The sequence below is a fragment of the Lotus japonicus genome, chromosome 1 (genome assembly GCF_012489685.1).
Source record: "Lotus japonicus ecotype B-129 chromosome 1, LjGifu_v1.2".
Lineage (NCBI taxonomy): Eukaryota > Viridiplantae > Streptophyta > Magnoliopsida > Fabales > Fabaceae > Lotus > Lotus japonicus.
Window position 1 is genome coordinate 70,758,019 of NC_080041.1, and position 18,031 is coordinate 70,776,049.

General features: G+C 37.6%; 2 protein-coding genes across 2 annotated transcripts; both read left to right on the forward strand.

Moving 5' to 3' along the window:
* Positions 1–1,367: 1,367 nt before the first annotated feature.
* LOC130744552 (agamous-like MADS-box protein AGL62) lies at positions 1,368–2,024 on the forward strand. The gene has a single exon (XM_057596730.1). It carries the CDS (start codon positions 1,368–1,370, stop codon positions 2,022–2,024), a length of 657 nt encoding a protein of 218 aa, XP_057452713.1.
* Positions 2,025–16,898: 14,874 nt separating this feature from the next.
* On the forward strand, positions 16,899–17,940 carry LOC130732001 (U1 small nuclear ribonucleoprotein C-like). The gene is made up of 2 exons (XM_057584144.1): positions 16,899–17,055; positions 17,310–17,940. The coding sequence occupies exons 1-2, from the start codon at positions 16,950–16,952 to the stop codon at positions 17,807–17,809; spliced, it is 606 nt and encodes a 201-aa protein (XP_057440127.1). The 5' UTR covers positions 16,899–16,949; the 3' UTR covers positions 17,810–17,940.
* Positions 17,941–18,031: the final 91 nt, after the last annotated feature.

An 18,031-nucleotide genomic window follows, 5' to 3' on the forward strand; every position in this document is an offset into this window, starting at 1 on the left:
GGTCTGCTCAACAATGGAGTTGAACAAAAACATTTAACCTATTTTTTTTGTAAATTATTTGAACAAAAACATTTAAATTCATAATAGGTTTTTTTACGGGAAAATTCATAATAGTTATATCATAATTAAATTTAACCTATTCTCATAATAAAAATATTTTTACTGAATAATAGTTTGAAAATATTAAAATATAATTAAAAACATGTGAATTACATGCACTAAGTTTCCAATCGGTGGGGAAAAAAGAACATTAATATTCGATAGTAAAAATCTTCCAAATAATGCTTATAGCAAAATTGGAATGTCTAATAATAATAAAAAAAAAGATTGGAATGTAGCTCTTGAATACATATAAAATTTTGGTTTTCTGTAATGAAAAATAGATATATGAATCAACAGAAAATATTTTGTTGAGTTTTCCGATGAAGAAAAAAAAATATTTTGTTGGACAATTATTACAACCATTAAAGGAAAAAAGCCATTTACATTAGCAAGCCAAACATTTAAAAAATATGAAGGTACATCACGTTTCGAAATTTGTTTTGATTGAGAATAATTCCTAACAATATATCTTATCTCATGAATATTTTTTAGGAAAATAATTTATTTTGAATATATGCTTTATAAAGCCCATATAATAAAGAAATTATGTAAGGCAGAAAAATTTACTTGATATTTAATGTCCACTTATGTATGCACATAACCTTTCAGCATTGGATCCAGCTAATATGTGCAATGGTCAGTAATTTAAACTTTTTTATAACAGACATCAAAAGATTATATTAATTAACCGATATATACCTGAGAACAAACTCTCTTTCAAGTGAGTACAAGAGATAAAAACCATAACCCATCACCACAAAGCCAATTAAATAATCTAATTGTAATACTAAACTTAATCAGTTCAACTGTGTGTTTGATTTTTTTTTTAAATTGTATTATTATTTTCATAAATTTATTCTTTAATCTGTAAAAAATTATTGGAATTCCTTTTGTAAAACAAAAAATTATGTAATTGTCATAATACTTTTAACTACAGTTATTTCTGGTTCACCAAAAAAAACTTTTAACTAAAGATAACTTTTATCTTTAGTTAACCACCTTCAATAGTCAATACCAAGAATTCAATACTGTGATTATTACAAGAGTAAAAATGCTCTTACAATGCCAACTAATTCCGTTTTACACTTTACTAGGAATTAATATCAAAGATTATATAACTTCCTAGTTTTGGACTAACAATAAAAAGTAATAAACCCCACAAAAAGGAAAATTAATTGGGTTACTTGCAAATCAAAGATTTAGCTATATATATACTCATGGAATCCAACAACAAAGAGCACATTTCTTTCCACTTTTCCACTATGATGTCCAAGAAGAAGTCTAGCTTAGGTCGCCAAAAAATCCCCATTGAGAAAATACCCAAAAAAAGTCATCTCCAAGTCACTTTCTCTAAGCGTCGTTCAGGGCTCTTTAAAAAGGCTAGTGAGCTTTGCACCCTTTGTGGTGTTGAGATTGCGATTGTAGTGTTCTCACCCGCTGATAAAGCATTCTCTTTTGGCCACCCAGAAGTTGAGTCTATCATTGATCGTTATCTGACTCGAAACCCTCCACAAGAGCCTTCTGGTGCTCACCAATTTGTTGAGGCTCATCGAAATGCTAACTTGCGTGATCTCAACATGCAATTGACTCAATTTCTTAACCATTTAGAGATTGAAAAGAAGCAAGGAGATGAGATTGATAATGTGAGGAGGGAGAGGCAGAGGCAATTTTGGTGGGAGAGCCCTGTTGATGAACTTGGCTTGCATGAGTTGATCCAATTGAAGGGTTCTGTTGAGGAGCTTAAGGACAACTTGGGGAAACTTGCTACCAAATTCATTATGGAACAATGCAATAGCAACATATCTTCAGTAAATATTGGGGCTAGTGGACTTGGACTTTATGATGCTTCCTTTGAGAACAAATATGGTGCTACAATTCCTAATGCTTATAATTATCTTGGTTTTCGGCAGGGGAATCTTTAAACTTCTTGTCAATTTTCTTTTAGATGCAGGAGTGAATCACAACTGGCATCTTACTTAATTCGTTTTTCTTTTTCAAGAATAAAGGGAAATGATCGAAAGCAATTTTCCTTTCACCAAGAACTCCTTGGGAATAAAATTTCATATTTTCCTTTGTTTTGTTGCTTTCTTCTTGGGATGTAGATTTACATATGTATTTAAATAAAAAAGAAGTCCTTGGTAACATAGAAGTAATAGTGTGTATTCTTTTTGGTACAATGGTAAAGGGTGTAATTATAATTAACATCCTTTTAAATAACCCGAATTCTCAATTTACATACTTAGGTAGTGTTTGGCCCAACTTTTTTGCAGCTTAAAAGTTCCTTAAAAATAAAAGTTGGGCCAAACAGTTTTTTAAAAAGCTCCTAAAATTATAAGTTACTTATTTTTTATGAAGGAAAACATAAAAAAAACTCTAAAAATAAAAGTTGATTTGAGTAACTTTTTTCTAAAAATCAACTTATTTTATTTTATTGTGCTTTATGTCTTCCTCTGTGATAATATCTTCCCCTAAGCAACCAGTTCTTGAGTCTGCTCTTTCCCCTCCTGCAACTTCTTCTTCTTCTCTGTCGCGTCCCTCCGTCGACTTCTTCTCCACCGCGTCTCTTCCCCTTCGGCGACTTCTTCTTCTTCGTCGCATCCCTTCCCTCTGGCGACTTCTTCTCCGGCGCGTCCTTATCCTCCGGCCGCGACCTCTTCTCCGTGGCGAAGTCCATCAGCTCTTACGAGTATCACACCTTCTCCCAGATCTTAACCCCATAAGCAGAGAGGCTGAGAAGTCAGAACAAATCCCCAAACCAGAACTGCTAGGCTCTCGATCTGTCATCTCCTATATCTTCCATCTCCCCCACTCCTTCACAATTCGATTCTGGTACTGCAGCGTCAAAAAAGTTGGGCCAACGGCTTTTGCTAATGTTATTTTGGCAAACGGCTTTTAACTTTTATTTTAAGTTCTTATTTTTAACTTTTACTTTTAAGAAACTTTTAAGCGGTAAAAAAGTTGGGCCAAACACTACCTTATTTCCACCTCTTTTTGTTTCTATCTCTCTCATCTTATCATCTAATCATCTATCACATCTCATACTTTCTCTCTCTTACTTTTTCTTTTCTTCCTATCTCTCTCTTCATTCCACCTCTTCCACCTCAAATGAGAGGTGTGTAAGTAACATTATTGCATCTCACCCGTCAAAATAATTTTTTAAACATTTTCTCTCTTCATTATAGTGAAAACTCTATACACAACCTATGAGAGTGAAATTCTTGCCTGAGTGGCTGAGTCAAAATATTTTAATTTTAATTTATAATAATTATTTTTATGATTTAAATTAAAAATGATTGTGTTTGATCTATTCTAACCATTATTTTTAATACGAGGTCAAATGGTTGTCCTTTATGATTTTATCTATTTTGATATTATCATTTTATTTTTAGATAATGGAAATTAATTTTAATAGTTAAATACAATTTTCTATTACACTTAATCATATTATTTTACTTTTGATGTATTGAATTTCTTTTTGGTGTACCAACAGATGGTTGGTTCAAATGGTAGCTAGTAAGCTAGATGCTTGATTTCCCTAAATCAATGTTTTGTTTCCTTTTATATGTGCCAAAAAAATTTATTTATTTATTTATTTTAATAAAAAGTTATATTTAAGGAGGTTATTATTTATTAAATTTGATCTTAATTATAATATAAATGTAAACACCTATTCCTCCATTGCATGGACTAAAATACTATTAAAAGTATTCGTAGGTATTTGTCACCTAACAATGTCAAGTTTTCTTTTTTTGAAACAAGAAGTTCAAGTTATAAGATTTAATTATATTTTGTTAATCATATATTTAATTTTAATTTTTTTTGACGTTTATATTTAATTTTAATTGAACAGCCAATAAGAGATAAAACTATTAAAAGAAAACATATCAAAGAGATAAAAACATATTATGAAAATTAAATAATTTTTTAATATAAATGAGCAAATTAATTATGTTTCTTTTTTTTGACAAAATTAATTATGTTTCTTAATAATATAGGTGTTAATTTTTTGGTTTCCCAAGGTATCCCAACAGCCGACAGCCATGAGACTAATCCCCCGAGGCTCTGAGATCACGTTAAGTGGGTAGGCCTCTCCCAACAAATGCTTCTCCATACGCACCACCCAGGAATCGAACCCTGAACTAGATGCTTAAGGAGCCCAACTATTTACCCGTTGTGCTACATCTTGTTGGTATAATATAGGTGTTAATGAATCATGATAACTTTAGCCACACTTAATAAAAACTAACGGTGTGTTGGAATTTAACCTGTAGAGATGAACGCATGAATGATATTGCTAGAAACCGTTATTTATTTTGTATTTAAAGGGAGTTCATACGTTTTTTTTTTAAAGTAGGGAGTTCATACGTTAGACCCCTTATTATACAGAGTTTCATTTCGCCATATAGTTTTTATTCATTATGCATGCACATTTGTGCATTTTTCTCTATCATTCACTTTAAAATATTTTTACTAATTAAATATATTTCTTAATAAAATCCATCTCTATATAAATTAAAAATGAATTATAATTCTTAAATCTTATGAAAGTGTGAAACTATATCACATATACTCTCAAATGAAGCTATACATGTTAGCATTAATGTTCGAGTAAAAATCATCACTATACATGTCGAGTGAAATTGGAACATAACTGTTGAATACATTATTATACATCTCGAGCACCTTTAAATTGTTAGTCTCGGCTATAATTAACTACTAATTAACTTTTGTATTGCAAGTCTGTCTAATATTTTATGACAAAACTCATTTTAGACCAATCACTTCTTGCATTGAGTCCCATTAACATGTTTAAGTAGGATTTTCATATTGATTGCGCATATATATATATATATATATATATATATATATATATGTCATAAAATAGTTGACATCCCACGATTCATTAGCACCATTGATTTTACAAAAGTCAAAATATTCTCAAGATGCACAACAAAGGACATTTTAACTAAGGGGTTTCATATAATCATGCATCAAGATTAAAGATTTTATAACTTCATAATCTTGAACTTTGAGATGGCTTTCAAAAAAAATAAATTAAGGCGGGTTATATATTAATTTGGTTAGTGCTACTGCAAGTATGCTACAATGCATAAATTTTATAAATACACTTTTCGCTAGTCATGCTCGTGTATAGATATTTGAGGGCCTAAGACGAATATTATTTGGGGCTTAAATATACTTAATATATCACATAAATTCTCAATTTTTAATATTAATCTTCTAGCATTTTGAGCTGTAAAATCATTTATCAGAGTTTTATAATTAAACAATTCTAACATTTCGCTTTCAATAGATAAAATAGTTAACTCATTCAATCTATTTTGTAACATTGTTGAACTTAGTCGGGTCTACAAAGCTATTTGTTTCCCACATGAAAGTATTTACACTACGACAAAACTGGATTTTAGCGACGGTCATTTTGCGGCGCTTCAACGAAAACCGCTGCTAGAAGCCACTTTGCGGCGCTTCCCGAGGTGGTTTTTATAATTGCGACCGTTTCATTTAATTTAGCGGCGGTTTTCTTTCATTTAGTGGCGGTTTCTTAAGGGTCAAACTTGTAAATTGGAAAAAGAAAATCATATAATTAGTTGAAAATTTCCTCTTTCTCGCGACTCTCACTCGCTCCCCTCTGCGAACCAATTCCTTCGTGTCGTTCAGCGAACCACCGCCCACCTCGCTGCCACCGCTCACCTCGCCGCCGTTGCGCCGCCACCAAAAACCCTCAGGTTCTCGTTGAATCGCGGTTTCAGATCCGCTGCTGCGTCGAGTACCACTGCGACACGGAGGTTTCGACGGCGGAGCATGGAGTGCAGTCGGTGATGATTGTGGAGCCTTGATTCAATATATATATAGATTATAAGCTTCACTTTATTTAAAGAGATCATTTTATAAAGATTATAAGCTTCATTTTATTTATTGATTGAATATATAATTTGACTTTTAACAAAAATTGAAAAACTATTTTCCGCAATTCAATGATTAAATAGAAAATATTTTAAAAATCACTGTAGAAATTTGTGGCGGTTTCGAACCGCCGCAAAACAGAGGCGGAATGAATTACAGATTCTGCGACGCTTTTAACCGCCGCTATATTCTGCGGCGGTTATTCCCACGGTTGGTCAAAACCGCCGCAGAATGCCCCTCGACGCTCGTAACTGCGGCGCTAAAGTAAACGCCTCATTATACATTCTGCGGCGGTTTGAACCGCCGCAAAATGCTTCCAGAAGCGCCGCAAAATGCTTATTTTTTTGTAGTGTTATGTGGCTATGAAATGTTACCAACCTAGTTATGTGTGGCCTAACCATATTCTCCGTTGCGGTTGGATTTTCTAGGAAAGAGGCTAGGTATGTGGAAAATTGGTGATGGTAGGCGGGTGAATGTTTGAGAGGATCGTTTGATTCCTGATGGAGCTCCACTTGTTAATAGAGAGGAGGTTGCTAATGAGTTTGGTATTAAACTTTTATCAGACTTATTCTTTCCTTATTCTTTGGCTTTGAATCAGGAGCTCAAAGATTTTTTTTACCTTCTACGACTCAGCAAAACTTTTCCATTTCCCTTGCGTGACAGAGTCATTATGACTTGTTTTATTGGCTGCACTCTTTTGTTCGTATTTACACGATCGGGGTATAATTTTATTCGGAAACATAATGATCATGATGTTGAATCAAATTCATCTTCTCCAACGCTTCCAAAAAATATACGGAGAAAACTCAGGAAGTCAGGAACATTGTGAAGGTGTAAAGAAACAACTTTGGAGAGCTTGACTTGAGCTTCTACCAGTATGTGCTTCTCTTTATCTTCATAGCATGAAGATGAAATATTTTTGTCCCTATTGTGCTTCAGAGCCGAAAACAGTTCAGGACACATTACTGTTCTATCATGTGATTAAACGGTTATGGTTTGCCTCCCCGTTGGGGGTTGTGACCTGACAAAGATCGCTCTTAATTTTCATGTTTTCTTGCTGGATTTTATGGCATATGCTTATCTTAATAGAATTAATTATTTTATTACTATGTTGTATTCTATTTTGTAGATTAGGAACAAATTTCTTTTTTCTTTCCAGGATTGTACTTTTCTGGATTATGTGCTTTACCATGCTACATCTGTTTCCAATGTGGCGTTGCAAGCATATGTCTGTCTCCCTTAGACAACGACACTGGAGCATTGGTAGCATCATCGTCGAGGGGTTTTCAAGCTCAACTTTGATGCATCTGTTTCAGATAAGAGTGTGGCATACTTTGGGTGTGTTGTTCGTGATTTTAATGGTGACATTTTAGCAGCTGCGAATTCAGTTGTTGTTGATATTCTTTCCCCGATGATTGTTGAAGCTCTTTCTTTTAGATAGTCCTTGGCGTTGGCTTCAAATCTTTGGTTTCTTCATGTTTGCTTCGAGACTGATTGCCTCCAACTTTTTGAGGCCTAAAACCGTCCCTCTAGCAACAATTCTTATTTTACTTCTATTGTGCGTGACTTCTGTGATTCAGTTTTTTATTTTGACGCTTTTTATTTCTCCTTTTGTTTGTAAATCTGGTAATTGTACGACTGACTATTTGACCAACTTTTTCTTTTCCATGGGTACTTTTGTTTTTCTAGAGGAAGCTCCTGACAGAGCCTTCCCTCTGCTTCAAACTGATGGGTTGGCCTCTGCACCTATTTAGTAGACATTGCAAATAGTACATCCACCATGTAAGCGTATATATGCACACTGCACCTTAATCCCACCTAAGAAATGTTGTGTTTTTTTCTTCATCGAACCATCCCAAAGAAAACGCTCACCGGAATGTTTCTCTCCACACCCGACTTTGCAAGGTGGCTTGAGATTGGATTGGCTTCTCTGTAAATGTGAACTAAAGACAAAACATCCAATTCTACTTTTAGAGAATCAATCAAATTCAGATCGTTTCCAAGCTTCCAAGGTTTGTTGGACTTATTTTTTACCCAACCTATAGCTAAGGTGGAGTCACTTTCGATCAAGAGGTGATGAAGAGAGTGTTGTTTGTAGAATTGGAGAGCTTTTGAGATTGCAATAACCTCAGCCTCATAAGCCTAGTGATTTCTGTGACGCCTTGAGCTGACGAGGGCGAGGATTAATCGCCTTCTATGGGGAGGGACACACCACACCCGAACAAGAGGTATTCCGAGACTGTGTAGGGATGGACTATACAGTTGAGGAGGGCATATATGATTTGATTGTACTAATGGCAGATACAGCTTTGCTTGGCGAGGACTTATAATCGCTCGGGTCCCAATGGCCATATAGATTACCCGAGACTTAGCCTAGTTAGGTCCGGTCGCCCATATTTCGGGGAGGTTTTATGGATAAGAAGTTTATCCGCACGCATCGCCGACGAGTGACGGCAAGTTGCGTCGGCTTTTCCGGAGCGATCCCCAGACATCAAGGTCGTGTTGGGATCACCACCTTAAGGGAATTTTTCCCACCTAGCTCTTGCCACAATTCAGTATGATTGAAATGGCTGGATACAATTTTTGTATTTTCAATCAGACATTATAGTCAACAAACTCCCGAGATGGAGAACAAGAATGTGTCTCTGTTTTTACTATTTAGGCGTTTTTTGCCATTTATTACTTAGGCGTTATTTGCCAACAAACTCCCGAGATGGAGAACAAGAGCGTGTCTTTGTTTTACTATTTAGGCGTTTTTCGCCATTTATTACTTAGGCGTTATTTTCCAACAAACTCCCGAGATGGAGAACAAGAGCGTGTCTTTGTTTTTAGTCCATCAGTCTTCGTAAGCCACACTCAGCTGCTCGCACTTGCGCCAAGCTGGGCTTTCCCTTAAGCTTCAACTGTAATAGTACCTCAGACTCGCCGCATTCCAAGACCGTGGCACCCGCCTCCCATCTAAGCTTTCTAGGTGATAGGCCCCCCTTCCCCAATACCTTCAAAATCCTGTAAGGGCCCTCCCAAATCGAGTTTAGCTTGTTTCACGTGTTCCCGGTTCGCTTCTTAAGCACCAAGTCCCCCTCCTGCATCGCCCTTGGGCGAACCTTTGTGTCATATTTCGCTGCAGCTCGCTGCTTCATTGCAGTCTCTCTGATACGAGCCTCGTCCCGCGTTTCAGACAACAAGTCTAGTTCTACCGCCATGTTGGAAGGGTTCTCGCCTTCAAACTGCGGTGCCGTCCTCCAAGAGCTGTTGTCTATCTCCACGGGCAGCATGGTGTCCGCGCCATAGGTCATCCTGAAAGGGGTCTCCCCTGTTGTCGAATGTTGTGTTGTGTTATAGGACCAGATCACCACCGGAAGTTCGTCCAACCAAGCTCCCTTTGCTTCAAAAAGTCGACGCTTTAAACCCCGCAAAATCACCTTATTAGCTGATTCAGCCTGCCCATTTGTCTGGGGATGCTCCACTGAAGATAATCTTCTCTGGATACCCATCTCTTCACAGAATTCCCTCGCCTGATTACTTGCAAACTGTGTTCCATTATCTGAGACAATCGCCCTCGGGACCCCAAACTGGCACACGATTTTCTTCCAGCAAAAGTTTACGATCTTTCCTGCAGTAATGCTTGCTAAAGGCTCGGCTTCCACCCACTTGGTGAAGTAGTCCACCGCCGCGAGGATGAACTTCATTTGTGACCTGGTCCTTGGGAACGGTCCGACGAGGTCAACTCCCCACATGGCGAAAGGCCATTGCGAGCTGATCGTGGCTAGCTGCTCTGGCGGGGCTTTGGGTAAGTCTGCGAACATTTGACACTTTTCGCATTTCTTTACAAATTCCGCGCAATCTTTCCTTATCGTGGGCCAGTAAAATCCCGCCCTAAGGACCTTGCTCGCCAGTGATCTCCCTCCTATGTGGCTGGCGCAAACCCCTCCGTGAACCTCCGCCATAACGTTCTCATACGTACCGGGTGGGATACACCTCAATAGGGGCGAGCTAAATCCCCGCCGGAAAAGCGTCCCATCAAGCAGTGTGTAATGCCCTGCTTCTCGCCTTTGCTTTTTGTATACTTCATCACTCCACTTGGCTCTCCCGCCAAGATCTCCACGATGGGGTCCATCCAAGTCTTTTGGCGGTCAACAGAGGCTACGAGCTCTCCTTTTATGCTTGGATTGGCGAGTGTCTCCTGAATCACACTCCGATTATTTCCGGGCTTCCGAGTGCTTGCCAGTTTTGCCAGGGCGTCTGCCCTTTGATTTTGTGTTCTCGGCACGAACTCGACCACTACCTCCTTCAATCGACTCATCAGGAGCCTAATGCGCTCCAAATACTTTATCATGCTGAGATCACGGCGCACAGACGATTCAAGGTGTTCCGGCCAATTATCATGTTGTAAGATCCCACCGCCCCCAGGACTAGGTATCTTACCTTCAGTGTTTTGGCGTTCTCAAATTCACCAAATGTAGTATCAAGGTCGAGAACGCCCCTGGCCCATACTTGCTCGCCTGCGAACCCCACAAGAGTTCCCGCGTAGGGAGTGAGGTCTTCTTCTTTCAAACCAAAACGTTCAAACGCATCACCGTAAATGATGTCTGCCGAACTTCCTTGATCCAACAACACTCGTTGAACATTGAGTTGGTTGACATGCAGTGGGACCACAATCGGATCATCCAGGTGTGGCTTTACGCCGCAGAAGTCTGCGGGTGAAAATCTAATGTCCGGGTGTAAAAAACCAAAAGGAGTCTCTGTGACCGCGTTCACTGCCCTTGCGTATCGCTTCCTCGCAGCGCTAGTGACTCCACCTCCATCAAATCCTCCTGCGATCGTGCTCACCTCCTCAGTCGTGAAGGCCCGATTTCTCTGAGGTCTGATTGGTTCCCCAACCGCTATTAATTGCTCCACCGTGCGTAGCAAATCGCGACATTCCTCTGTATCGTGGCCTGTTTTTCGGTGGTAAGCGCAGTATTCTTCCCCATCCGGCTTCTCCAGGCGGTTATTAACGTCGCGGATTAACCATTTCCAATTTCTGTGAGCGCTCGGTGTCTCGAATGTCAATAGTTCATCTCCCGATTCATCGTGTTGCCTGCCGTATGCATGACGACGAATTGCACGCGTGTCTCCGCCTTTCCTTCCTTTGTCGACGACGTGCTTCCATTAGGCTTCACCAGGGAACTAAGAATTCAGCCAAAATTCCAGAAAACCGAAGAGAATTGCACGGAAAATCGAATTTCTCTCAACCAAATCAAAATCCACGTGTCCGGGAATCGAAATCTACCGATCCCCACAGACAGCGCCAAATGTTCTATCCAAGAACATAGAGATGAGGTACGGTACCCATAGTGAGAGGATCGTGATGTGAGAATCTAGAGAGAGTAAGAGCGTAACCGCTTAGAGAGAGAAAATAACTGAATTTCAAGCTTGTATTTCTCAAATGAGCTAAGAGTCTCATACAATTGGTAACCGCTCCCTATTTATAGATTCAAGGGTTGGGCTTGGCGCCCTTAGCTCCTCCTAATGGGCCAGTTGGGCCTCTCGGGAGAAGGCCCAATTCCCTGGTTCACTCGTCGCCCCAAGCTGGCGCGCCTGAGCGACGGACCCTAGGGTCTCGCCCAGTCCAATTTGATTACACTCTTTTTGCTGAGGTAGGTTTTCTTCTATCTCTTTTATATGAGGTATTTTTGTTGTTAAAAAAAATTAAGACTGTTTTCAACATTAGTCTTTGAATTTTTTGTTTAAATTAGTCCAATTAAGATCTTTCTGCTAACGTGTTGTGAATTTTCCCAGTCACGGGGGGACATGGTTTGGTACCTAATTACACACAAAAATCATACACAGAATATTCACACACACAGTACCTAACACACAACACACTCTTTTCATGATATGCACACATTATAAAAACAAGGCAAAAAAACAAAAAAAATCATGTACATTCAAACAAACATAATATTTACACACTACCTAACACACAAGACACTAACTTCATGATATGCACACACATATTATAAAAGAGAAGGCAAAAAGAAAGAGTACACAACAACTCCAGGGGAAAATAAAAAGAGGAAACACTCCTCCATGAATGAGGGTCCTATGTGCTTCCGCTGTACCACCACCTTCCTTCATGAAATTCACACATTTAACTCTTTCAAAACCATAACCATTTTAATTTCCTCTCTGATAGATCCTCTCGCTATATTAACTTCATCTCCATCCTTGGCCTCCTATGTGGAACCCATATCCTCCTCCATATAAACACCATAATATCTTCATTGAAATGTTACTAGCTAGCCCTTACGTCACCACTTTCGCATTAGAGGTGGCCACCATTCAAAAAAGTGCGCCGCACCTTCAACCTCCATCTTCAAATTCTATAGCTATCTCCATTTTCTTTTTCTTCTTCTATGGTGATTTTCATGCTCTCCCAGAGTCAACAACAATCCCAAACCACAAACACCCGTTCTACTTCTCTTATTTATATACATTAGCTTATCCAAAAAAAATAAACAACACATACGTGATATATATGTTCTAACCAAAACCCACAGGACCCCAAAACAACCCAACCTTTTCAATTGGGAGAAGAAAATAGTGCTCAAGCTTCACTTCCAACCCTCCTCCATCATTCTATTTTCTTCTTTCATATCATAAACAACGCTGTTCCACTATACCTTCTACTACCGCCATGTCCTTCTCATTTTCAAAACATGTTTGTTGAGCCACCATCATCACTACAATCTTCCTCCGTAACCGCCAATACAGCTCAAATACAACCATCACACGACTCATTGTTCTAATTAAGTGAACCACCATCAATACACACTATCAAGTCTGTTAGACCCACCATGTTATATATATTTTCAATAACCAATTATCTTAAAAACTAATTAGATGTTTAACATTAATGGACTATTAAACCTCACCCCACACATTTCATGTTCACGTCACACTTCTTTCTCTCACCCACCCAAATCATCTCTTTTTTTCTCTCACCCCCTCACCTCCTACTCTCACACTACAAAAAAATTTTGCTATTTAGCGGGGGTTTTAATAACCCCGCAGATTTAGTCTGAATCTCACTCACTCTTTCAATCTCTCTCACGTTAATTTCGTTTTCAATCTCACTCTCTCGTTTCTCACTCTCGCCATGGAAACACACTCTCCAGATCCACACTCATAAACCCTTGATTTTCATCTCTCTACCATGACCTCTCACTCTCATCTCTAAACCCTCGATTCAATCTCTCTCTGCCATGGATTCTCGATTCTCATCTCTCTGAAATCTCACTCTCTACTCTCGTAGCTGAAGGTATCAATCTCAATCTCTCTGGGTTCGGCGAATTTCTTTTTTTGAAAATCATAATGTTATGTGAAAGTAAGGGAGTGCACTGACTAATATTTCTTGTTGTAGAGCATCATGTGTTATCTAATCCTTCAAATTATAACTTGTGGTGCATCTTCTCTTTCTTTATTTCAATATCTTTAAAACTTTTTTATCAGCCTTTAGATTGCATAAGCTGTTTGAAACAATTGTAAGAAAGTTGATAATTGGGGTAATTGTAAAAAGTTGTTTGATCAGAATTTTTGATTCTTTGATCTGTTTGAGGTAATCGTAAGAAAGTTGTTTGATCAAAAAATTTGATTGTTTGATCTGTGTTTTTCAAAGAAAAAAAAAAACAATTCGTGGCGGTTTGAAACCCCCGCTAAATAATTCCATTAAAATCGTGCTGACAACTCTCTCGCTCTTTAATCTCTCTTTCTACAAAATGCATATTGGGGTCATCAAGGAGTGTGTTAAACTAATGAGAAAGTTTCTGTGGAGAGCAACAAGTGAAGAGGAAAATAAAATAGCATGGGTGAAGTGGAAAACGATTTGTAGGCCCAAAGAAGAGGGTGGCTTGGGAGTAAAAGAGTTGGGTATGTTTAACAAGGCTATTTTGGAGAAGATTGGGCAGGGCACGATAGGCTAAGAGATAAATTTGGGAGACCTTTCTCCTTACCCAACCAACAACAGAATCTGGTCATAGATATGGGAAAGTGGATTGATGGGAATTGACAATGGGAACTTACTTGGAGAAGAGAAATAATCCTGAGTAGAGAGCAAGGTATGCTGGAAACTTTGATCCTACAACTATCCAATTTCACTTTGTCTAAAGGAACACTAGATTCGTGGATTTGGACAAAGGAAGAACATGGTAATTTTTCGGTTAAATCAGCATTATATGTGATGCTTCAATGAGAGGTGATGGAACAACTTGATAGATCCTTTCATTGCTTGTGGTCCCTTAAAGCACCTTTTAATGTTTTGTCTCCGGCATGGAAGGTGATGTTAAATCGTGTTCAATCTAAGGAAAATCTCAGAAAAAGGAAAGTCCTCCACAATTCTGCCCAAACAACGCGTTCTTTGTGTTCCCAAGCTTCTGAATCGACTTCACATCTCTTCTTCACTTGTGCTTTCTCATGGGTAATCTGGGGTAAGGAGTACTACTGGCTTGGTACCCAAACAATTTCTCCTGAAGACAGTATTCCTCACTTTCTCAAGTTCTTCGGACGATATGAAGGAAAAGATAGAAAACATGGGGTGGGTCTCATATGGTTGGCCTCGGTTTGGTTCATTTGGATCCTCAGGAATAATGTGATTTTTAAGAAGAAGGAACCAGAGTTATTGAATGCCCTGGAAGTGATTCAATACAGATCTTGGGTTTGACTCAAAACAAAAGTTATTGAATGGACAGTAAATCCCTTAGTTTGTCTGGATTACCTTTTTAAGATTTCAAACATTGGTGGGTGGAGTCCACCTTCACCCTTGGTTGAGGGATTATGGACCAAAATTTTATTGGGGCAACATACTTGTTAGCTTAGCATTTGATGTTGTTCTGGGCATGCTCTGTTTACGACTCCAACAAGATAGGATTGGTGGGTTGAGTATGGAAATGGTGTTGTAATATGATTTTGGACGAGCAACCTTGATCTGTGGAGGGTGTGTGGAGGAAGTTGTGTCATAAGCACAATGACTTCGTCTAGTTCCTACAGCCTCGTGGGTTTGATGATGGGAATGCTAGATTAAGCATTGCTTGGAGGCAACCACCAGTGGAGTTCCTGAAATCTCTCTCTCTCTCTCTCTCTCTCTTTTTCTATTAGTCATTTTTCGATGTATCAAAGCAGAAAAATTAATTAATCTTGGTTGTTTTATATACTTTTAAAATTTTATGGATTAAGGATAAAACTTATTTGAAAATATATTCGATATTTTTCTTTTTTAAAATAATGGGGAAATTGAGATTCTTTTTTTAGTCTTCCTGGGAGGATTAAAGGATGTATAGTTCTAAATTTGTAAATTGATTGGAGAAAACTTTATTTAGATGTATGGCGGGTTACATCCTCGCTACTTCGTATCTCCAAGGGTTACAAGACATACATAGTTCTTACTATTTTAAAAGAGATTTGTAAATATTTTTTAATAACATGTTTTACATGTTGAATACCTGCTCTGCATATCTCTAAAAGGGAATTGATATTATTTTTAAAACTTTTAAGAGATATACGACATGTTTCATATTGCAACTTAGATGCCCTAAATCGGTTAGTATGGGCGTCAACCCACATTTACCACTCAAAAAACTTGAGTTAAACTTGAATTCAGAGCATAGGGTATTTGGAGGTTGTGTTGGGTCTCCAAAAACAAATAATTCTTTGAATTATGACGTTTTTTACTTCCATTATGTGCTAGGTCTACGCAAGTGGGGCAGCATAGCTTCTGGAAAAAGTGGGTCAGGTATCACCTAATTGTATTGATAATGGTCCATGCCAGGAACCCTTTCTCTAAATGCATCCATGACTTTTACTGTCAAAAAAATAGGTAATGTATGGAAGAGTTTGTTTGAGTTTATCCTTATAACATATGCGCTAATATATGTATTTAGAAGAGCTTATGTTAATTGTCTACCTATAAGCTATTTTGAGCATATTTCTATAAGTTGTTCAGAATAACTAATGAATAATAGCTTATGCTTGTTTATAACATATTTTCAACTTATTTCAATAGATCACTCAAATTAACTTATGTATAAGTGCTTATATGATAAGCGCTTATTGCCATAAATGCTTAATTAAACAGTTTTTCCAAACACACCCTAATAAAGGTAAAAGAAATGGGGAAATGTATGGTAATATGTACAAATGGAGCATTGAAAAAGGAAATATATTTTGATCCAGTAAAGCTTGTTGTGAGTTCATTGACAACTCTTGATGACAGAGTTGAATGCAAAAATGAATCCATCACAGCTAGGAACGAATATCTTTGGAAAAGGGATGCTAGACCAGAAAACATTCTCGTTAAAGACACCATGGTTTGGAAGCTGGGAAAAATGTTGGGCTTTGAGTTTGAGGGTTCGGACTAGGAAGCTATACATGAGATCTCCAAAAACTACAAGAAATGTTAATTTTAGAGTCCAAAGTTTAGCATATGTCGTGACACCGACATTATATTTATTTGTTAGTGTCAGCCAAGCCAAAGCAAAGCCGATGCAATGCATTAAATAAAGATTTATGCTCAGGAAGCCTATGTTAAGATCTGTATTACCTTTTTAAGATTTCAAACATGGATATTTTCATTTTCATTCCCGTATCATTATCGTATCATATTCATTCAATATTTTATATAATTTTGTTGTATTCCTTTTTAATCCTTATAATTAATAAATGCTCCTTCAATTTCTTAGCATAAAGAACTTTTTGACTAAAAAAAATTTCTATTTTTAAAGAATATTGCATTGTTTAGGTTATTCTCAATATCGTGTTGGGATCTCGTCCACTATCTAGCACTTTCTCCTATATATAAGAGAAAACTTCCCAGTAAATTTCACACCTTTCATCATCAAACATTTAATTGATTCTGGTTTTTATTTTACTTTTGAAAAGTGATTTCTATGGAAAACTCACTACTCATCATAGGCCTCTTGGCCATCGTTGTTTTGATCTCATCATCACATGCTGCTAGAGACTTGGTTAAGCCTTCCTCAATCTCTAGAACAAGTGAGTTTGCATTTTGTTTTCAATTCTCATGAAGATATGCCTCTAATCTTTTCATATACTTATTAGCCTTAATCCTACACTCATCTGGCCTTTGTATAGACAAGATTGCACAAATATTCAACATCCAACAAAAATACTTGACTATAAATTAATATATATATATATGTATATATATATAATCATTCATTAATTAAAATTTTATGTCAATTTGATAATGAACAACATTTGATTTATTCATGCTTCATTGTTTGTAGTTGATGAGGATGTTAAAAAGCAAAATGACATGGCTGAAGCACTTTCACCTGGAGTTCCTGAAGTACCCTCACCAAATATTCCTGGATTTCCCTTCCCCTTCCCCTTCCCTTTCCCCTTACCTAAAATTCCAGGATTTCCCTTCCCCTTTCCCTTTCCGTTACCTAAAATTCCCGGATTTCCCTTCCCATTTCCCTTTCCGTTACCTAAAATTCCCGGATTTCCCTTCCCTTTCCCCTTCCCCTTCCCTAAAATTCCTGGATTTCCTTGCCCTCCAACTGGAGCTCCTGAAGCTCCTGGACTTCCCTTTCCCTTTCCTTTCCCCTTACCTAAAATCCCAGGATTTCCCTTTCCCTTTCCTAAAATTCCCGGATTTCCTTTTCCCATCCCTGGAGTGCCTGGAGTAGACGGTGGCGTCCCTCGAGTAGATGGAGCTGGTGTGGCTAGCATCGGTGGCACTACTGGACCTAATGCAAATGACCACCTTCAAATCCACAACTAGAGTTATTTTCTAGAAATAAATGTTAATCATGTCATATGTTATGCTCATTTGAAAAAATGGAGGTATTTCCACCTTATAAGATTGTATTACAAAATAAATTTGATTTCATCTTTAAGAATTTTATTCCTAATAAAGTTACTACTACTATTATTATTATTATTATTTTTTTTTTATTTTTTATTTTTTTTTACCCGCGCGTTGCACAGAAAATTTGTTTATTGT

Coding starts and splice junctions, on each gene's coding strand:
- LOC130744552 (XM_057596730.1), top strand. CDS start 1,368: ATGTCCAAGAAGAAGTCTAGCTTAGGTCGCCAAAAAATCCCCATTGAG.
- LOC130732001 (XM_057584144.1), top strand. CDS start 16,950: ATGGAAAACTCACTACTCATCATAGGCCTCTTGGCCATCGTTGTTTTG. Junction 17,056..17,309: donor TTCCTCAATCTCTAGAACAA/GTGAGTTTGCAT, acceptor CATTGTTTGTAG/TTGATGAGGATGTTAAAAAG.